Source organism: Patiria miniata, unplaced genomic scaffold, assembly GCF_015706575.1.
Source record: "Patiria miniata isolate m_02_andy unplaced genomic scaffold, ASM1570657v1 HiC_scaffold_1, whole genome shotgun sequence".
Classification (NCBI taxonomy): Eukaryota; Metazoa; Echinodermata; class Asteroidea; order Valvatida; family Asterinidae; genus Patiria; species Patiria miniata.
In genome coordinates this window covers 6,068,498-6,091,465 of record NW_024037047.1, presented here as the reverse complement: position 1 = coordinate 6,091,465, position 22,968 = coordinate 6,068,498, and the positions used below count along the sequence as shown (strand labels likewise).

At 39.9% G+C, this 22,968-nt stretch overlaps 1 protein-coding gene across 1 annotated transcript; it reads left to right on the top strand.

Moving 5' to 3' along the window:
• Positions 1 to 1,157: 1,157 nt before the first annotated feature.
• LOC119719067 (synembryn-A-like) lies at positions 1,158 to 18,617 on the top strand. Its single transcript, XM_038188410.1, has 14 exons — positions 1,158 to 1,377; positions 3,062 to 3,109; positions 4,730 to 4,922; positions 5,693 to 5,762; positions 6,989 to 7,070; positions 7,900 to 7,952; positions 8,790 to 9,309; positions 9,828 to 9,925; positions 10,894 to 11,056; positions 11,766 to 11,876; positions 12,842 to 12,992; positions 14,065 to 14,212; positions 15,807 to 15,926; positions 17,755 to 18,617. Exons 1-14 carry the CDS (start codon positions 1,288 to 1,290, stop codon positions 17,903 to 17,905), a joined length of 1,998 nt encoding a protein of 665 aa, XP_038044338.1. The 5' UTR covers positions 1,158 to 1,287; the 3' UTR covers positions 17,906 to 18,617.
• The last annotated feature ends 4,351 nt before the right edge of the window (positions 18,618 to 22,968 follow it).

Genomic DNA, 22,968 nt, shown 5'->3' with positions numbered 1-22,968 from the left:
TCTAAAACAAGTTAATGACGACAGATACCCACATGAAACTTGTATCAAAGAACTACTGCTATACTAGCTCTATGATTACACACAATGTAATACTAATACCTTGCTCTATGGTAATACCATAGAGCATGGACCCTTGCTCTATGCTAATACTGACAAATGAAAATCCCATTGTTATTACGTTTCATTGTAAAACATGTGCGATTGTTGAACATTATCCCTAACCGCCCTGAATCCTCCAAAATCCTTTTTGCAAATTGGAGGAATTTGCAGGATTGAGGTTACTTTGCAAAAGTGCGTTGCTGATTTCGGAGTACGCACTGTGTCAAGGTCTTGGGCCAGACCTTGTGTTGTTTATGCTCAGCCGTGCATAAATTTAGTCCTTGATTATACTTGACAACCTCCGCACTGCTCCAGGATGTCACTGCCTCTGCCTCAACATATTGACAGTCATAGCCGGAGGATTTTGCAGGATTCAGGCAGTGGTCATCCCTCCATGAACCATATTCAAGAAATAGCGGAGGAATTTGCAGGATTGAGGCTATATGCTATTTTTCCATGAGGCCAATTGGAGGATTTTGCAGGATTGAGGCTACATCCTAGCAAAAATGCCTAGGGAGTTAGGGTTAAGCTAGTCAATAAACAGCAAATCACACATTTTGCTGATTGCAAAAACTAAAGGTAGTGGTATACTGATATGACTGAACCAGTACCAGTTTACAAGGCTACAGGATCGGCAGCATTATAAATAGTGCACACTCATCATGCATCACACATCAGTCGTTAGGAATTGCTTCTCAGACTATTATATATTTGCCTTAAAAAAAATCCTCCAACTCCAAAGCCATAAATTGCAAAAAAAACTGTGAAATTTCATTTCATCGACGAGAGGTTGAACATGACTTTTTGGGGAGGACATTAAAAGAACATTTGGTCCCCACGAGGAATTGAACCCATGACCCGATGATCCACAGATACCGCCGCTATCCACTAAATTAAAACCTAAATAACGTTATTCCAAATGATGTCAAGATATGTCAACTCTATGGTTTTGTGGATTCGTGAAGGAGTAAATACCTACTGTGTAATAATATTACAATGCTTTACACACCATACATTGTACAACTGCTAATGGATACAATAACATGTACATGTGCTTCTTATTTCAGGTAAACTCCTCGGTTTCGCTGTTCTAAATTCTGGAGTGTGCCAGAAGTAAAGTCAATTGTTCAGCTTTGCGTGATTGCCCCTCATCAGTAGCCAACCGCCACCGCAATTCAGTTCAGCATAATGGAGGCTCTAGTCACCTCGATGATACCGGCATTTGAGGCCGGCAGCGAGGCAGACATCTGCAACAAGTTACAAGAGTTCAACAAAGAGGTGCGTTTCATATACTTTGCTGGTCCCATAAGCCAGCTTAGTGTCCTCTTAGGTCTACGTGTATCTGTTACACCCCAACTGTGGCAACTATGGCTCATACATCTCAGAATCTCAGAATCTCAGAATCTCAGAATCTCAGAAAGTTGACTGGATATCGCCGCTAGGCATCATCATCCAGTTTGACTTCACGCCGGTGCCGTGCGAGCGTGAATACATACTTGGGTACTCCCAACTATAGTTTGGCTATTGTAAATACATGCCCAACTTTATGGTCAAACAATAGTTAGGACTACCCAACTGTGGATTAATTAGCCATAGTTAGCGCAGTGGCACAGTTGGGGTGTAACATATCTGACTGACTGACCGTTACTTGTGAGCCGGGCAGTGCTATCGTATACCCCGTAATGCCAAAAATGGGCTGCGTACGTGGCCCTTTACGTATGTAGACCGGATGCACATAAAGATTTCCAGTGAATAGCCATTCTGTATCAATTGAATAGAATTTTGTGTACTCTTGGACCAGCTTCACGAGGCTTTCCTTGTCTTGTTTAGGTCCTTGCATGCCGTCGGATAGTCTATGTAATCCGCTCCGTTCACAAGTACCCCCTCACCGGCAAAGGAAGTGACCGACCGATGCCATCTTGCCTGACTGCAATTCATTTGCTGCATAAGCGCGGCCACTGCGTGTACATAGAACAAATCCATATCCCTGGTGTACGCGCGTCACACACAAGGAATGGTGCGCGTCAACCAGCGAAATGTCCCGCCCACGGGACGTCGTTGCTAGGTAAAAGGGCGCCCTCTTTGTTAGCGCACAGAGCTCATAGACCCTGATCCCGGGGAAGCCGACCAACAGATTGGGCGATCAATTATGCAACTAGACTGCGTATGACCTCGAGAAACTGACCAATCAGCAGGTGCCTTCTATACGTGCGTAGTTCAAGCTCCCCGCGTATGTAAGCATCATGCCCACAATGAGTAGCATTTTTGTACAGGTTGTTGTATATTACAATAACGCAGCATGGAATTGACCAATCACAATCTTAGTCCTGATTTCGGAATGAAATGACGTCACGCATGCTTAGATATAAATGTATCAGACGTTATACAGGAGACTTGGCTCCTTGGATAACGGGTGATACTCTGACTAGCCGTCGGATATGTTGAAGCACATTCAGTTGAATTACCTTGATATCAAGGAAAATTGAGCAAAAATAAAGGAAATTTGATGGATGGTTATTCTGACTATCAAACATGTCGTCGGTGTGCTTTGTTACATTTGGAAAAGGGAGTTATAAATGCTATATTATTATTATTATTATTTGTATAGTACACACAGTGCACTTTGCAGTTCTCAAAAATCATGAGAATTTCTTTTTTTGCTGAAGTTGTAAACAGAATTATATCATCGTTTTTTATTACTTTAATGGAAACGGATCTAGGGCGTGTTGGTGTACTGTGGTGTGCATATATGGTGTCAATATTAAATTAGTAACCCCAATTGTTGCGTGGTTTGTCATAGATGCTGGAAAAATAGAGCACATTTTGCAGTGTGGTGTATTTTTCTATTTAGAATTTGTATTTATCATTTTTAGTATATTTCCTTTCTCTCCATATCCCATCTCACACTCCTCTTATCTCTACCACCCTCGATTTCCTTTCAAAATTAATCTTTCATTTTCAGAATGCACAGACGTTTTCATTCCCGGAGCTGGGATCTGAAACCAAAAAGGTTTGTGGTTTTGTCAAAAACAAGTTTCAAACAACCTTTAATATACGGTGTTCTTTTGTCTCAAACATGAAGCTTGTTTAGAAAGCATAATTTGTTTGCGTCATTGGAATTGTGAAAGTTGGTATTGACACACACACCAACTTTCACAGACGTCAGTCCATTTTAAGCAAATCATTGTACAAGCACAAGTACTTGTTTCTTTTTCAGAAAATAAAAGCTACTGTGACTTTCACTTTCACTTTCATTTAGAAATGATTTATTTTTAGTGATCGCTAATAAAAACAAAATCCAAACCAATCAATCTGTGAAGATTCGCATACAGTATTTCCCTGTAAACCCCTCAAGTGACAGAACTTTGTTTCTAATTTATTGTAATTTCAGGTTTTTACCTTCACATTATTTCTTCCTTAACCGCCGAAAATCTTGTGTAGCAAAAGAATGGCTCATTCTTAGTGCTTCAGCGTTCAAGTGAAACAAAGTTTTTATTGTTTATACACAAGTAAGCTTTGTTTTATTGTTTGGCAAATTCAACACTTTTGTTGAGCGCCACTTTCTCACATGATTTCAGAGCTTCCATGAGGAAAATTCATGCACACTTCTTCCTTAAAGGGAATATACAACATTTGCAAACATTGGAAAACAAAACTACCAAATTTTTACGAAAAAGCTTACTAGGATGTTGGTAAATGAAAGTCTGAAGCATCCTGTAAAATTATGGCACCTGGTGTGAAGTCATTTCCAAGAAAAGTGGTATTTTGTATAAATTTCCAACAGTGGTCGGCCGACCACCGTTGGAAAAACCTAACTATTTTTCAACTTCTGCTCCAAATTTCCCCTTTTTTCAGTCCAAATTTTGTTTACTATTGGTTCCATGTTCATGAACGGGTGCAGACCAGCTAGATTGGTTTCCTTACCTTACAATTTTCCGGCATCTATAAATTGATGCATTTTATCTTAGGTGGAGTCAGGGAACCAGACTACTTGAACATTTTTGTTTTTCCTGGTTTTTCCAGCATTTTCGAACACAAAACTTCAAACTTGTCAGTGTAACAATATTTGATTTATTATACTTACCCCTCAAATAGTTCATTTCTGTAAATTACAGCAAAAGCCAATGATGTACATTCCCTTTAAAATCAGTCAAATATCAGCCATTGAGCTACCTGTTCTTTATATTATTTTAACCCTAACTCCCTAGCATGATTTACTAGGAACCATACCCATCCTGGCGAATTCCAACACCATATGGGAAACTGCACACACATATTTCTGACTTTGATTCTGGAGGTGTGCCAACCCAATGTAAAAGACTGTCAGTTTAGGGGTACTGTACCCATCCAGACAGATTCCAACAAAACATGCCATTGGGGTTTGATGGGTTGAGTTCTGTTAGAGTTAATAAGCTTTTTGTCAATTTCAACAAGTGCACGCATACACATTTCAAAACTGATATTTGAATATTCGATCAAGTCCAAGTTGGAGTAACCAAATAGGCCTACTAAATTATTCAAAAATGTAATCCACAGCCCTACTGGTTGATTTTTAGAGGATTGAGGAGGGTGAGGGTTATTAGTAAGTACCTAATCCGTTTCCCCTATGCGATTAATTTGATAAAATCAGAAGTTTATCGGTGACGTTTTGAGGTCCTTGGAGGCCAAGTACAACACAGAGTGTTACTGTCTGTGTCTGGAGGCCTTGCGGATCTTAAGCAGGGAAAAGCACCACCTGTATCAGTTGGCTCAGAAGGACGGCATCCTCCTGCTGATGAAGCTAGCGGGACTCGAAGAAAAACCCACCAAACGCAGTGACCAAGGTACACACACTCTCGTTTTACTATACTCTCGAGGACAATGCTTTGTGTTTCCCTTTGTCCCTGTTTTATAACACTCTCTCATAGACTAAGCACACAAACTTACTACAGTGGATTATTTTCAACAAAAGACCTGAAAAGGACTGAAGGATCTGTTGTTCTCCCTTTGTGTGTCGGTCCTCGGGGGGTTATATGTACACACATGAACACATGTAGCACATATTGCTAGCCGTAGCCAAGTTTGGATGCAGCCTGCAGGCGATTTCACGAAACCTTACGCAATGGCGCAACTCTGCTTGCGCCACAATTTATGGCGTAAGTTGCGCAACATTTTACGCTGTGCAACATTTCACTTATGACACATTTCACGAAAGTCGGATAGTGCGTAAGTCCGGGACATGCGCCATAAATTATGGCGTAACTTGCGCAATCATTTTAGGTGGCGTAAGGTTGTGACGTAGCGACTGAAAATGACCTTTAAGATCAAAGCGCCATTATTATTACCACTGCCCTTAACCACGAGGCCACAGTACTTCACAGTACATGTACTTTCACACGACCAGTACTTTCACAAGACCTGTGCAAAAAGAGGAAAAACACAGTTAGTTTGTCATATTCAAAAGATAAAGCCAAGATATGCACAAGATTCTTTATTATGGAATGGTACATACATGTACATGTATTTTTTTTTAATGAGAAATACTTACACAAGACTTTGAAACTGATGTGAAGTGATTTTTCTTTCTTTGTGCATATTTTTTTTGTCACTGAAGTTATCATTGAGGCCGAGAAGTGTCTGTGCAATCTAGTCTACAACAGCAGCCAAGTCCAAACCATGTGCCAGTAAGTTTTATGCTACGCTAGCCTGTAGTGAATGTCAAGAGCGCCCTCACAAGTTTACACTCAGAGCCAATAACAGTATTGAATTCTGACACTGCTCTTTACATCTCAAATTTGATAATGTCTTCCATTTTTGGATGTGTAAAATAACTAACTTTGAAGGGCTGTTTTTAAGTTTTCAAAAGTTGTGAAAGTAAATGATTATAAATGAAAATGGGAGTACAATGTAAGCTATGATTGCAGTTTGTATAATGGGAGACTTTTGAGATGTTGGTGGTCTATTTCGTGATAACCTTGTGGAGACGTATTCACCTAAGAAATTGCCCTGTGGAAATGTATACTATCTTTTGTTCCCTATTGTGCACATGTCTCCATAGGGTACCATGTAGCAGATCTTTTCAGGTTAAGCTTACATGCTCAATATGACGCAAACAATGGAAAAGGGACCTGTGTGTTTGCTGCCACCGTCTCAAAAGTCTCCCATTAATTAACATATTAACCCTAACCGCCCTGAATCCTCCAAAATCCTTTTTGCAAATTGGAGGAATTTGCAGGATTGAGGTTACATGGCCAAAGTGCGTTGCTGATTTCGGAGTACGCCCTGTCAAGATCTTGGGCCGGACCTTGTGTTGTTTATGCTCAGCCGTGCATAAATTTAGTCCTTGATTATACTTGACATCCTCCGCACTGCTCCAGGATGTCACTGCCTCTGCCTCAGCCTATTGACAGTCATAGCCCAAGGATTTTGCAGGATTCAGGCAGTGGTCACCTCTCCATGGACCATATGGACCATATTCAAGAAATAATGGAGGCTACATCCTAGCAAAAAGGCCTAGGGAGTTAGGGTTAAAGAAACTCATGTGACTGTATATTTGCAATGCATTGTTTTGGTGCACCGACTCTAGGTTTATTCCAATTGTGACTTTTTTCCTTAATTTTTGCTGGTCTCAGAAGGCTAACTAGTGTCCTTTTGTACCTGTCTGACTGACTAGCTGACTGCCTGCCACTTGTGACTAAAGACTTATTAGACAAGTGTAGAGAACCGGGCAGTGCTATCCTATAGGATTACCCTGTAAAAGCAATGAATGGGCTAAATCCGGCCCATTGTACACAGATGCATGTTAAGACTTCCCAGTAATAGCCACTCTGAATCAACTGAATATAACTTTGTGTACTCTGGGTTTCGCTTTACTGGGCTTGCCTTGTCCTTTCTTTTCTTCCTAATGTAGAGACAGCAAGTGTGTCAAATATTTAATGAACCGAGTCAGATTGTATCCGAGTAGCGAACCACAGATATCAACTGACATTAAGGTGAGGATGTATTTCTGAAAGTTTTATTCTTCTGTGAACCGCCTCTCTCTTTTATCTAAGAAACATTTTAAGAAAAACTTGAAAAGAAGTAAAAACAAAACGGCCCCTATTTTGTAGCAATGACACCATAAACTGGGTACAAGCACTAGACAAATGCTGTTCATTGAGGCAGTATTTAACTTTTCTTGGTGGAGTGTCATGGGCCCTTGGTCTGGAGCATTGATCTCATGGCCTTCAGGTACCAGTAATTCTGCAGAGCGTAGGTTCGAGTCCAGCCTGGGGTTAAGTGAGTGTGCCCTAGGAAAAATGCTTTGTTACTCATTGCGTCTGTCCTCCCAGGAGTAAATGGGTACCTGTGAGGTCAGAGATGGTTTGCTGTTGATTTTAGCTGCTTTGCTCCGAAATGGCAGCATCGAGCTAGGGAGCTGAGATTGTGTTTGAAATGTTTCATTGGCCCAATGAAACAAACAATGTAATAAATGAGGTACAACTGTAGTGCCCAATGCACCAGTAATGGTGGATACGTGCTTTTATACACTATATATTTCATTATTTTAAATCTAACAAATCCAATTCTAAAATGTAATTTTTGAGCTATAGCAGTATGTAAACTTGCATCAGTGACCTTGGATTCATTACTTTTATTCCCTAAATGGCAACGTTACACCTGTATACAACATCCTCAGCATCCAATTGTCTAGTTGCCGTAGAAACAGCGCCCTCTTTGGTCCAGTATTTACAATAACATTTTCACACACACAAATTCCCTGCTGCATGCATCCATATATTTAATTAATCGTAAATTTTTAATTCAATTTATTTGTTTCAGTTCTTTGACATGAGGTTGCTGTTCCTAATGACAGCACTGTGCCCTAAAACCAGGTAAGGACATGTATGGGCGAAACAATTAAACATGCCTGCAAGAAAGCAGCTTAAATTCAAAATTTAACAGGTTTTCAATATGTTGATGGATATATGCGTTTAGAGCCCAGATAGTATTAGGCCAAAAAAAAAAGTCTCCGGTTTCTGGTATGGAGCTTGCCCCAAAAGTTGTGCGGCGACGCGGCTTTTTTTTTTTTTTACCTGTTTTTTTTTTTTTTTTATTTTGGCTTCAAATGTCCGCTGATGACTGCAAATGGTGCCCGACTAAACGTGCAAATATATGGGAGTCCAGAGAGGCCACATAAAGCTTATTCTCGATCATAACCCCATCTAAAAACACGTTAAAATTGTGCAGCAGCAGGATTCCAGTCAAACCAGTGAGTTTGGCGGTTTTGAGACATCATCTTGTATTTGAAAAAAAAACTTTTTCATTTTGCCGACGCGCATGGCTACGGCGACGCGCGCGCATACCAGAAACCGGAGACTTTTTTTTTTGGCCTTACTGATAATGGCCTTGTTTGACAATACAGAGCATTTCCTCCATGTTACTGCACTGTGCTGAATTCTATTATGTATTTTGGGGTTTTTTTGTAGGAAATTACGTAAAATCCATTTCTCTGTGTAAGTCTGACCACATGATGTACAAGGTCATTAAGATGGTGGTACCTTAGTGTGGTCTGTAATGGTTTTCTACTCAATAGATGTCACATATTAGTGATCTATCACATTCACTTTTCCAACAGCAGCTCATTAAGGTGTCTGGCATCCGTCCGAATTTACGGAATTCCGTTGTGGGAAAAAGACTTATATCTGTTGAAAACTCTTCTTATTGTTTAGGTCATTTGTGAGAAAGGAATACAACGGGATCGAGTTACTTACCCAAGTTCTTGAGACCGAAGTGCTAGGTTTCCCTCCGCAGTCAACAGCACCACCAGCAACTCTTTCACAATCACCGACGGAAGACACAATTGGCATTACTGACTCCGCCTCAAAATCCACAGCCGGAGAAGCAGCAGTGGGGGGTGGAGAGACTGTGACGGACACGGTGACAGAACCTGCGACAGAACCTGTGACAGATGCAGTGCCAAATACGACAACGGACGTGGTGTCAGAACCAGCCAAAGAGACGGTGGCAGATGCGGCGACAGACACAGTGGTGGACACTGTGACAAATAGTGTTGTGGATTCAGTGACAGACGCGGTGGTAGATACCGCAACACACACAGTGACAGACAGGGTGGGGGACACTGTTGTGGAATCAGTGAAGATGACCGCAGTGCAGGCTGATCTGGCGTGCGAAGTCTTTAAAGCCTTGTTCAACACCGTCATACACACCAAGGCCAAGGAGCTGGAGAAAGTAAGATTTTGTACCCTGCCTGTACACCTGTCTTTGCCAACCTCGAGATGGCAAACTACGGAAGGCCAACATTGCAAAATAAACAATAGTTATTAGTGTTTCCAAACACACAATTTAATTTTTGAATTAATAAGGCAACACAAAACCTACTTCTGCTTCCAGTTACCCTACCTTCCCTATTTGGACAGCCCGGACCCTAATTTCTTTCAGGGAAAAATGAGGGGGAAAAAAACGAAAACCATCCGTTACTACCTTTTTCCCTTGACTACATGCAGACACCTCCATGTGATCATACAGAAAAAAAAGGGCAAAAAAAACCCCCCAAAATTCCCTACCTACCTACCCTATTTTCAAATGCCATATAATCGAAAGCAGAAGTTTTTTTGTTTTTGGCCTAACCAACGACGCTACCAAATGCTGCCAAAGACTTATTAAAAAAATGCCTCTTACTTAAATAATGAGGTGTTTATTATTTCTTGGTTTTTTTTCTTTTTCCTGTTTGTGTTGTTCACTTGCAGGAGTTGGAGCCTGATGTCCTGCGGCGTCTTGGCATAGCCTGCCGGTGCATGCTGCTGAGCGACTCCACAACACCTGCAAAGACAGAAGAGTGCCATAGGTACATATTAAGTGAACATGCTTAGTAGATGTATGTGCTAACCAAAAAAATCACTGGTAACCAAGAGGCACTGCACATTGAGTGACACTTAGGCTGGTAACCTGGTTTTTTTTGCTTAGCAGTGGGTGGGGCATAATGGATTGGCCATATCAATGTTAAATTGTTTTGTATATGGCTCACGTTTTGACCACTCTTAAAGAGCTCAGTGGATGGGACACACCGCGTACTGGTTCACGCGCGTATAGCGTGAAGTATGCGTATAGCGGGAAGAACGCGTGACTTATTTTATCCTGAATGTGCACAAACCCACAGCGTCGGGTGTCGTCGGCAATGCGTTTGAATGTCTCTCCCAGTGGTCTCCCCCAACTCTCCCTTTCTTAGCGTTGAGAGGGTACTTCTGCATTGAGCCCATAATCCTTGTCTTCAACAAGCTTAGCTGATATATTACTTTACTTTATTCAACCTCATGGTACAATGCAAAAATATAAATATAATTCTTCAAAATAAATTAGGTATGTTAAAACAAATAAGATAAAAAATAATGTACTAGTATTAATACCGGGGACCCACAAAAAGCAAGCTTGTCGAGTGCGAGTCCCCTGAACAACAACAACAATAACACAATTAACAAGGTAAATAATAACCAAAAAAAGGGACTCCGTATAAACATAGACAATACGAGAATGTAAATGACAGGGACAATGAGTGAATTATTGGAAAGAAGCATTAACAAAATTAATTTAATTTAATTTAATTTAATATGGAAGCAAGTTAGGGCCATAATAGACAACAACAAAAAATGCAAAAATGGCGTTAAAGAAAATGGCAATGGAGAAAAAATGGCATGCTTAAAGCAATAGTACACGCATAAAGAAATAAACTGAATGACAAAGACGATGAATTTATTGTCGGAATATAAGTCGGAAAGAGTGAAATAGTTGCATCTAATAGTTTTTTATTATCTGCAGTCAAACCATCAACTTGATGACCTGTGCCCTTCCGTTGACCTGCATACAAGAGTTGACCCCTGAACCCAGCGGGGGAGCGGCAGGGGGTGACTTGCTCTACGACGGGCACAGCATGGACGCCATCGTTAGCATTCTCAAGTTCCTGGAGATGAGGGTGGATCGGGTGAGAATAAGCCTGTTTAAAAGGTTCCAATAAAAGGTTTAGGTTCCTAGAACAATAAAAGGTTCCAGCTTCTGACTTCAGATTTCAAAGGGAATGGCACTGGCTGTGGGCCTTGTTCAAAGGTTCCAGCTTCCAGAAAATTTTGGTTTTACTGTTGGGCATTTCCAAAATAAATGGTGTTGGATATAGGATAACAGGTTCCAGGATATGGGGTTCTAGGTTCAATTATTTGGTTTCCAGGTTCCAAGATTTTAGGTTCCAGGTTTTAAGTTTTGGGTTGCAGGTTCTAACATTTTTTTTTCCAAGTTCCAAGATTTTGGGTTCCAAGGTTGAATTGTATTGAGTTGTAGGTTCCAAATTTGGTGATTGGTTCCACTGCATTCGGTTCTTGGGTGGTCAGCTCTCAGTTTCAAGACACAAAGTACTTCAGGCAAGCAACTTTTCCTCGGATCGGCTGATTTCCTCGTTTTTTGTACTTGTGTTGTATGCCATTTAAAATTGAAAAAAATCAGAAAATCTTGGAAAGCTTGGCATTTCCTCTTTTCTGTTACTTCCCAGATTTATGCCTGTTTTTGTTTGTTTAAGGATTTGGAATTAGCTTTGTCCATGTGAAACCAATGTTATTTCCTGCTGTTAACATTGATCTCTTTTATGCCCTATGTACTTTTTGAAATAAAATTGTACTCACCTTGTGTTGTTTTGTATAAAGGCTGCAGCTGCAAAGAAGCTGCACGTAGTTGAGCAGCTGAACCCTGTGCTTAGCGCCCTCTGTGTGCTGAGCAGGACGGACAGACGTATACGCAGATATCTCAAGGAGACGGTTTGTAGTCACTCTTTCATCTAGTAAAACATAAACATTAAGGTTGCATGTTTCCTTCATTTCAATAAAATGGACTTGAACCTTAAACCATGCAGTTGGCTGTCACAGTGTCTCACCAATGATATTCTACAACATGGGTTTTACACTAAACTAGTTACTTTCAATTTACGTGAATTTGACTGGTTTATTTTTTTTTTAAATAGAAGACCTATTAGACCTATACATAAAACAGATTATAATTATGCTACGAAAACTGTACATGTCCAAAACTGTACGTGTACATCTACAAAATATCTACATGTCAAAAAAAAGAAGAAAATCTAGAGAAAATTCATTAAAAGAAAAGCAAAATATCTGTAAAAAAAGTCTAAAACATTGAAAGAAAAATACTAGAAAAAAGTCATTAAAAGAAATTATGAAGCCTTTAAATCTTACATTGATCGCAGTTGGATTTGAACCTGCTACCACAGGATTATGGTCATAGTGCGGCATCACTCAACCATGCTCCTTGCATGCCATGCATAACAGGTTCTACTTCAGCTGGAGGTTCCATTGACTCCATGCACAAACAAGAGAGGACATTTTATTTACCACTTTCGAGAGCCAAGTGGACGGGATGCACCACATGCCCATACTGGTTTACGCGCGAATATACATGTAGCACCAACTGCGCACGACTAATTTTAATTCGAAAGTGCATAATTCCACAGCAACTTCATGTGAGTGTCAGGCGTGGTGCGGCAATGCGTTCGAATGAATCTCCTAGTGGTCTCCCCAACTCTCCCTTTCTTACTGTTGAGGGAGCCCATTTTTCTCTGAATAAGAATTGTGGTTACCATTCACCAAAACGTGGTTACTGACATTTTTTTAAAATTCAAATCCATACAGACTTGGACTAGTAACCACTTATTTACTAGTCTAGTGCTTCACCATTACACTGTAGTCTTGCATTTGCTGCATTACAGGTTCTACCTCCTCTCAATAAGGACCAGGCATGCCATCTCCCTGAGGAAGGTATAAGCCTGCGCAATAAGCTGGTACGTCTCATGACCAACCACTCCACGGATATCAAGGAAGTCGTTGCTGACTTGCTGTTCATCCTCTGCAAAGAATCAGGTGAGTGCTGATCACAGTAGGCCATACACGGTGAGTAAAAAAAACGAAACCCAAATGTCAGGACCATTGTTTTAGTGAAGTTCTGCATGTAGCACTTTCAAAATCTAGGATATGAAAGCCCAATTCATAATCTTTCTTTCAGGACAAGAATCATTCACATCACTAATGTTACTTTCAAGTAACGGAATTTAAAACACCACCACCCTGTTAAAGTTCTGTCAACGGATCACAAAAAAAGGTGTGCGTTCTTTCAACAAAACAAAAACAATTCACACACATCCGCTTGTGATTTGTTTTCGTTTTGCTGAATGAACACGTACCAGTTTTGTGATCAGTGGACAGAACTTTAAAAAGGTGGTTGTATTTAAAATTCCGTAACTTGAAAAGTACATGAGTGATTTGAATGATTCTTGTCCTGAAAGAAAGCTTATGAATCGGGCTTCCATATCCTAGATTTTGAAAGTGCTACATGCAGAACTTCACTAAGACAATGGTCCCGACATTTGGTTTTTTTTTTTTTATTCACCCTGTGTTATGTGAGGGAACAAACTAACATGAATCCCAGGTTGTTGACCTGAGTTCACAAGTTACTATAATTCAAATATTTCATTCTTTTTCAATCTATACCTGTATTTTGAGAAAAGATAAAGACCTTTTTTTTAATAGTTTGAACTTCAGACATTTTTGTACAACAGTGTAGTAGCAACCAGTCTCTTCACCCACATCATATCTAAATATATTTAGACGTGAAATAGAGTGATATATTAACCCTCCAATGGTAACATGCATTGTCAGCCTGCTTATTACTTGGGTCAATATTGGTCCGAGTCCCATTGGTTTGTACACAGTAGGCCAGGAGGTGAGGAAGAAAATGTTGACCATTGGTGACCTCTTAAGCAAAGGGAGGGTTAACAGGAAGAGCAACTTATGCACTTTTTTATACTCCATGTGAACAACTAATCAGTGAAAATTTGACCTTAATACTCATTTTGTGGGATCCGGCCACATTTTCAATTTCCAAAGCTGCCCTTATTACCTCCGTATTCCACAAAATGTCTGTTTCTTGTTGTAGTGAACCGATTGATCAAATACACGGGCTATGGCAATGCAGCAGGGATGCTAGCAAGGCGTGGTCTCCTAGCCGGTGGTCATGGCAACAGGGACTACAGCTCGGATGAAGACGACAGCGACACGGAGGAATATAAAGACGTTAGGAATGAGTAAGTTTACCATAGAAAAACATTGTTTAATTTGGCTTTTCAAAGCACACGACAGAGAGCAGAGCTGTAGTTATGTTATCATATGTGATCACAAGTCCTTACAAGCATCACAAGTCCTTACAAGCATCACAAGTCCTCACAAGTCAATCACAAGTCATTACAAGTCTATAACGACTCATCACAAGTCCTTACAAGCATCACAAGTCCTTACAAGCATCACAAGTCAATCACAAATCATTACAAGTCTATAACGACTCATCACAAGTCCTTACAAGCATCACAAGTCCTTACAAGCATCACAAGTCCTCACAAGTCAATCACAAGTCATTACAAGTCTATAACGACTCATCACAAGTCATTACATGTCTGTAACAACTCACAAGTCCTCACAAGTCGATCACAAATCCTCACCAGTTAATCACAAGTCATTACAAGTCTATAACAACTCATCACAAGTCATCACAAGTCATTACATGTCTTTAACAACTCACAAGTCCTCATGTTGATCTCAAGCCCTCACAAGCCCTCACAGATCCTCACAAGTCATCACAAGTCAATCACAAGTCATTACAAGTCTCCAACAACTCATCACAAGTCATCACAAGTCATTACATGTCTCTAACAACTCACAAGTCCATCACAAGCACACACGAGTCCTCACAAGTCAAAGGCTTGCCTTTTTTGTTGTTCAACTCGTGTGCTTTGCAGATTTCTGTGCTATGGGCCTCAGTTCTACTGTTAGCCCAGACTGGGACCTTGAGTGCTGAAAATCACGCAAAAACAATATCACGCAAACTTTAAATCACTCTTCAGCTGACGAAATTCTCCAAAATTTTCATGAGGCAAAGGCAAGGTCCTCAGTATTTCACCAACCAAGTTTGAAGACTCACTTCATTTTTTCTTCAATATTTTGCACCTGAGATTGAAGCCAAGTGATTTCAATTTGAAGCCTAAGACTAGACTGCTACAAGTCCAACTGTTTGAAAAGACTGACCTCTTCAGTAGTCTGGTGGCAGACTATGGAGAGATATGTAGAAATAGAGACCGGTACCAGATGATTCTTTTGACACAGTCGACTGATGCGATACTAAAAGGGTGTTGGACTGGTTGTTTCAGGTGCCAGTCTATTTTCTTGTGTTGTATGTTTTCAATACCTTAAGTTTTGGGACTCTCATACACAGTATTGAGCCCCAAATTGTCCAGCTACTGTTACCCACAACATCAATGCACCCAATTTAGGATCTTTTATTATTATTATTAATCATTTCTGGTAATGAAACCAAGGATTCCTCAAAAGCGCCCTAGGCACTGTAGCTCGCAAGCCTGAAGAAACCTGTGGAGAGAAGACAATGAGAAGAAGTTACAGTTTTAGAGGTGGGAGGAAAAGCCCAGAAGAATATTCTGGGGAAAACCCACAGAATCAGGCAGGGACTGAAAACCCAATCCACATATTGGCCCAGGCGGGATTCGAACCCGGGTCACAGCGGTGGAAGGCGGGGAAAGTACCGCTACGCCAACCTGACTCCCCAATAGATACTGGTTTTGATCCTATTTTTTTTTTAATCTGAGGTTATTTGTGCCATTGTAATTTCAGGGTGAATCCGGTAACTGGCCGCGTGGAATCTGAGCGGCCCAATCCCATGGAAGGCATGACGGACGAACAGAAAGAAGTCGCAGCCATTGAACTGGCCAACATGATCCACAGAATCACCAGGTACAATGCTTTTAAAGGGAAAATACAACATTTGCAAACATCAAAAAATAAAACTACCAAATCATTTTGAAATACCCCCGGTACCTTGCTGGACTGTTAGTGAATGACAGTGTAAAGCATCCTGTAAAATCATGGCACCTGGTATACTGTCATTTTCAAGAAAAGTGGCTTTTTGTCAAATACTGGCCCCAATTGACCATCGCACTTGTTTGCAATCGATTACACACCTATGAACGGGTACTAGCCAGCTAGACTGGTTCCCTGACCTTACAATTCCCCAATGTACGTAAATTGCTCTGTTTCTCCTTAAATAGAGTCAGGGAACCAGACTACAGGAAAATGGTTGTTTTTCTTTGTTTTTATAGCATTCTTGAACCAAAAACCTAAAAAAAAGTCAGTGTAACTATATTTGCTATATATTTCCAACCCTCCAATTCCATCCATTTCTGAAATTTACAGCAAAAGCAAATGATGTATATTCCCTTTAATAACATCATGTAATAAGCAAAGGGCAAATCTCGGTAAGTTGAGGAATCTCACGTGACGTCACAGGTCAGTGGTCACCCACACGCCTGCCACAAAATGGACGTCTATGGTTGCAGACTCGTAAACAAACTGCCATAGACCCTGTGATAAATACCCCCACTTCAAAAATTCAGGAAAAATACTCACAACTCTCCAAGGTTTTTGAGAAACATCAAGTTAAGGTTTATTTCATCATCTTTCATTTTCTGTTCAATTTTTGGGGGGTTGACCAATGAGTTTTGAGAGAAATATTTGATATTGACCGCGTGACAAGTACCGCAGAACATGCACGTTACGCATAATGCAATGTACATGTACTGTACAATCGATCGAGCATGCTAGACATCCAAAATGGCAGATCTTGCACCGTTCACGGTATAATGTCGCGTGGATGCAAAACTTCAATAAACACAACTGGACTGTTGCAGTCGTGTAAAGCAACTCCATGGTGTGTCTTGTCAATGGAAAATTAATAAAGAAAATTGCGACTGTCTGAAACCAAAATATGTTTTGGTCGACTAGAGTCACTTCTGTATTATTCGGTTTTGGTGCAAATCAGGAAAGATATTTAACCCTTTCATTACTACATTGTTTTATTGACTTGGCTCTCCCCAGGACCAAATTGTTTGCTCAGTCATGCAGAAATCACTAGAGCGTGAAAAAAATGACCACAAGTAGAAAACTTACTTTTTTCAACCCAGATTTTCACTGCCAAGGAGGAATTAAAATCTTCTGTGTTGTGTGTAAAGATTGTTCCTTGAACGTTACTCTTTTATGTGATGTAGAAATGAAGTCCATATGTGCAAATATAAGAATGTTATGCCTGTTTGTTCATCTGGTCCCATTTATCAAACTGCAAGCCATTTCACCACATGACCGAATGGCACTTCATTCCTCAAATTGTGTGTGGATACTTCTGAAGGACTTTTCTTAAATTTTTGTAATGGTAACACTGTGAATAAACGACACCATTAGAATGATTCGAAAACACTCTTTCAGCTGGTATATGGTTAATGTATGGGCGGCCAAACATATCAACATGCCGCCTTTCTGAAAAGTAGTGAATAAATCTGTGTTGAGGGTGTTGTGTGTGTGGTTTCCTGGTCGACTATAAAAACGCCTATGGTAACCAGCAGGGGGGTAGTTCCTCATCTACAGAAGTTGCCCATGGTAAGGAAAGGATTTATGGGAATAGCGCAAGGTAGTAGTGGCACAAAATTATCTGGCAGTTAGTTTTACGTTTTTTCCTGTAAGCATGCACAGTTTGTCAGTTTTACTGACGTCATTGGCATTTTCTCAACAGAGAGGGTGTCATTCAACCCATGTCGGTGTCAGATGATGGCAAACTGGTACCCATGATGGACATTGTGCAGAAAGCGGCCATGGAAGCCAGCCAAACTCAACCATCGGACGATGATGAAGATGACGATGATACTAATGACAACAATAACTAGCAGTTAAGGATATTATCAGCCGATGACAATGATGACAATGACAATAATGACAATAACTAACAGATAAGGATATTATCAACTGTTGACAATGACAATGGTGACAATAACTAGCAGATATGGATATCTCCATCTGATGACAATGCCAATAATGACAACAATATTAACTTGCAGTTCAGATTAGTCAAGTTCATCCCTCAAAGTATTGATTTTTAATCAATGTACTCACAAAACTCGAATAATAAAAAAAAATACTCTTTCTAATCAAGGATATAATTTTTAGAGTGTTTGCATATATCTGTTGTTTCAACTGCATACTAAAGGCATGAACAACACGTTTGTGCACTTAGTAATGATTCAGCCACCCACAAAAAAAAATTCTGGAACTGTTTACTATAACTATGCAACTTCTAATTTTTAACATACAAGTGATAGAACAGCATTAACAAAAACATTAAGGCACTTTGTTTGGACATGTTCTACAGAATCAGTTTTGTCAGGTAAAAAATTGGAGTGCAAAAACAGTCGAACAACTTTAAAACAAGGTCCTTGGGATTTTACAAATGATCTTGTTATAACAGGTACCTAAGTTGTATTAACTCTTTCGCTACAGAATTTAATTTACCGATTTTTCCACGTTTGGACGTAATAAATCACTGGAAATTCCACCGTGTGTTGATGTGGGCGCCGCCATCTTTAAATGTCTCTCCGTAAATGAACTGCTCAAAATAACCTGCAGCAGACCCCGGCGAGCAGCTCAAACTAAGGGTCAGAGGTTATACGATATAAATTATGTAGATAAGGCACACGTCATGGGGATACCCTGTTTATTCACAGCAACGTCACCGAGCTGCTGCCAGCGGCTTGCCGTACGACATGTACAATCTTTGTGTGTGCCGCTGTCAGCGGCTTGCCGTAGCGAAAGAGTTAAAGCTATAGTCCATCATTTGCAGCCATCCGAAAAAGTAACTGGCGGAATTATTGTTGAAAAACATACTGGTTGAAAGATAGTAAGGGACTAAACTCCCTGTGAAATTATCCTTTCTGGCAAGCTCTCATTTTGAAGAAATCAACAAAAGAAGGCATTTCCAACGGTGCTTCTTAAGAAGCACCGTAGGAAAATTTAAATTAGTAGTTCGTTTTGTTATTCGGCGCAGCGCGCACAAGCATTGGCACGACGCACGCGCACCCCCGGTTGCTATAATTCGTCGGATCAGTGCGCGACATCACGTAAAGCTGCAATTCAAAACAATTCAAAACATGATTTAGCAACTTTTGATTTTAAATTGAGATCCTAGAATGCTGTTTTTCTCGGAATATGAAGCTGAAGCTGAGCTGAAACTTCATCAAGTAAGTTGTTCAGTATCCTTCATTAGACTTTGAACACTTTTGTTGCTTCAAACGAACAAAATGCACTAATTACAAATGATGGACTATAGCTTTAAAACAAGGTCCTTGGGACTTTACAGATGACCCTGTTATAACAGGTACCGGTACCTTTTATTAACAGTATTGGAAAACATGGAAAAACAAGACTTGTGACCTAAAATCTTGCTTGTTATAAGCATGACGTTGTGTTAACATTGCTCTTCAGGGTTCAACTGTATTATATCAATATACATGTATATCTATTTAAGTGACAAGGGATTGATGGGATCATAGTGTGTCGTATGCTATTGAGAATAATTTTATTATTTTAAATTATTTTAAATGCTTGATGCATGTACAATATAAGTGTAAGGCTAGAGAACATGAAAAATTAAACAAGATATAGCCAACAAATTTTTTTGTTGAAATCTTTGTATGTGATCTGTAAAAGATATGTGCTGTAAAAAGAATTACCTTGAAGGTCAGTTTAATTCAAATAGGTTTGAAATATCAGATGGTATTTTTTTGTGAACACTTGTGAGAGCTCAGTAGTATACATGTACAAACATTGAGTGGCTCTGAGAGGAATGAGAGGAATATTATCGCAAGCTAAAATCTAGATTTTTTTATTTCACAAGTCGAAGCCAAGTGAAATGGAAAAGTCCAGATTTTACGGAGCGATAATATTCCTCCCATTTCACAATTAAAAGGCACTCAATATTTGTTTTATATAATGGACATCTAGATGCTTGTCATTTGATTTATAGTTAAAATGAACTTCTATTTCAATACAAAATTGGTGGGAAATGTATTTCTCTCTTCCAATCATCCCTTCATGAAATGTTTGAACCCAACTCTGTAGCTACTGGCTCTTGGGAACATTACGCGCAATGCTCAACACGCACACCAGCATGCATTTGCATACAAATACCGCACCATGGACAATGATGATCCCAACTGAACTCCAATTCACCATGGGCGAATGGGACTTTTTGAGCCCCGGCGTCAATGGGAGCAATAACGAATGTCACATGATGGCAGTTCCACCAAATCAATGACAAGGATCTGTAAGTCAGTTATGTAAAGGAACATATCGCATGCATGCACTGTTTCGCTGGTGTACTATTACGTGATACATGGGTATTGTGCGAGGCTTGGGAAAGGCTTCTTGTTTAACCCCAACCTTCCAAACTCCATCAAAATCCATCCCCTTTGTGGGATTTGGGCAGAAAAGCTGTCTGTACCAATCCATCACAATCCACCTATAGTAGTGGTGGTCTTGTGGTGGATTTCAGTGGATTTGGTCCTGAAGCATAATATGTGAAGTAGAGTCAGTGATGGATTTTGGCGGACTTGGTCCAGTACTTAGTAGAAGCATCTGTACCATGTCCATCAAAATCCACCTAATGTAGTGATGGTCTAATCTTGTGGTGAATTTCAGCAGATTTGGTCCTGAGGCATAATATGTGAAGCAGCGTCAGTGATGGATTTTTGCAGACTTGGTCCAGTACTTAGTAGAAGCATCTGTACCATTATTACCACATGGTGTTACCGCAAACCGAAACGATACCGATACCCCACCATGCAAAGCCTCAAATCTTACATCTGTACCATGTCCATCAAAATCCACCTAAAGTAGTGGTGGTCTAATCTTGTGGTGGATTTCAGCAGATTTGGTCCTGAAGCATAATATGTGAAGCAGCGTCAGTGATGGATTTTGGCGGACTTGGTCCAGTTCCTAGTAAAGCCAGTAGAGAGTTACTAGGGTTAATAAACCACTATTTGCATGGTTACTTCATCTGGCACTTTACAAACCGCCACTTTTGGCTAACAACATTGAATCGACCTTTGAAGCACCACTGGTCTGCAACAGGAATAGGGATTTTTATTTTAGTTTTGTTAGAAAGTCGGGGAAATAAATACTTTTTTATATCATACCACCATAACTTTCCACCATTTCTCACATAGTTTTGTCAACAAGGAGTCACTTTATTTATGAAAAAGTGTTGTTGTTTTAGCAATTTCGGATTTAAAATTGTACAGATTGATTATCACGATCACATTATTTATAAGTTTATCTTTCAATTTACATCTTGCCAGTGTCAAATGTGTATATCTGCAGCAATATGTGCCAGTTCCTGAAAAGAAAAGTACATGTATGTAATTTTTGGTTTTCTTGAGTACAAGATGATGACTTTCAGAGTGATGCATAAAGTAGACTGGCACCTTGTTATACTTGTATTTGTTATCAGTGTGTAGGCTTCAGGGTGTGAATACAGAACCCTCGTAATGTAGTGAAGTAATTTTGGATGAGTATGACAATGGAATAATGTACTTGATTTTACTGAAGAAACTTTAAGTACAGAAGTTCAGTAATTGTTGTTGAGTTGTCGGTGAGTACAGTACATTTCAGTACAAGAAATGTGTGAGTACAGCAGTGTTGTAGTTGAGTACAGTCGAATCTCGTTAGTACAAACTCTGTTAATACAAAATCCTGGTTATAACAAACATAAAGCCTTAGTCCCGACTGTGCATTTATGTGCACAATGAATGGGACTGATGTTCCTCTTAATACAAAATTCTGATATAACAAACAATTTGGCTAGGTCCGAACGAGTTTGTATTAACGAGACTCGACTGTACATAACTCGTACGAGTATCTTGCCATAAGAGTGAGTTTGAGTACCAGTACAAGGCAATTCGGAAAGAATGTTGCAACCTTACACTGCTTTTTTCTTCATATCATTTCAATGAAGGTCAATCATTGCAAACATGATAAGACATAAATCTGGGACTGAGGAACATTTCCAATTTTGTTAGTAAATACTTAGAAACTGTTCTTGACTCTCCATATACTTTGTACACAACCGCTTAAGTAGCGCCAGGTTGCAACATTGTTTCCGGCAATTTTTGTCATGTGTACACACAGTGAGCATAATTCCACCAGTACATGTATAAATATGAGAATGAGTACTTTTCCATGAGTATACAAACACAGTTCAATGGTAATGTGTTTTCCAAAGGATTTTTGGCTGTCAAACTAGGCATCAATGCAAAATCCTATCAAACAGAAGGGAAAAGAGGTTCTTTTCCTGCACATGTCTGTAAAATACAGGCATGCAACTTTTCCTCGGATCCGCTGATTTCCTCGTTTTTCACTTCTCAAGAATGCCATTACAACTTGAAAAACACTGTACAAAGTCTTGTGTGGCTTGGAATTTCCTCGTTTTTTTCTCAAGTCCCATTTACATGCCTGAAAATAATCAAATAAGTTTCCTACAGGAGTATAGTTTTAATATGAGTGGCAGCAGTCGTTCTGATTTGAAGCGTGCGATCACACCCCCACACCATCGCAAAAAGCTTCCCGAGAAGTGTGAATAATTGCAGGCCTGAATTTCCCTGGACCACAGATTACACACCTAGAAAACCACACTCCTAAAAAAAAACACGCCTAGAAAAATCCAGGTGTGCTTTGTTCCACACGCCTGTGATTTTCAAATCAGGACGGACTACTGTGGCAGTGTGAGTGGTGTTTCATCACGAGTACGAGTACTGGCAATTGTTTTCTGTACGAGTACACTTTTTATGAATACGAGTACAAAAAAATGTACTGGCGTACGAGTATGAGTGCTACAACACTGAAGTACTACAGTACTGTTTAGTAAAATATGTGTAAAGAGTAAGATTACAAAGTACAC

Coding starts and splice junctions, on each gene's coding strand:
- LOC119719067 (XM_038188410.1), top strand. CDS start 1,288: ATGGAGGCTCTAGTCACCTCGATGATACCGGCATTTGAGGCCGGCAGC. Junction 3,110..4,729: donor TGGGATCTGAAACCAAAAAG/GTTTGTGGTTTT, acceptor TGATAAAATCAG/AAGTTTATCGGTGACGTTTT. Junction 9,310..9,827: donor AGGCCAAGGAGCTGGAGAAA/GTAAGATTTTGT, acceptor GTTCACTTGCAG/GAGTTGGAGCCTGATGTCCT.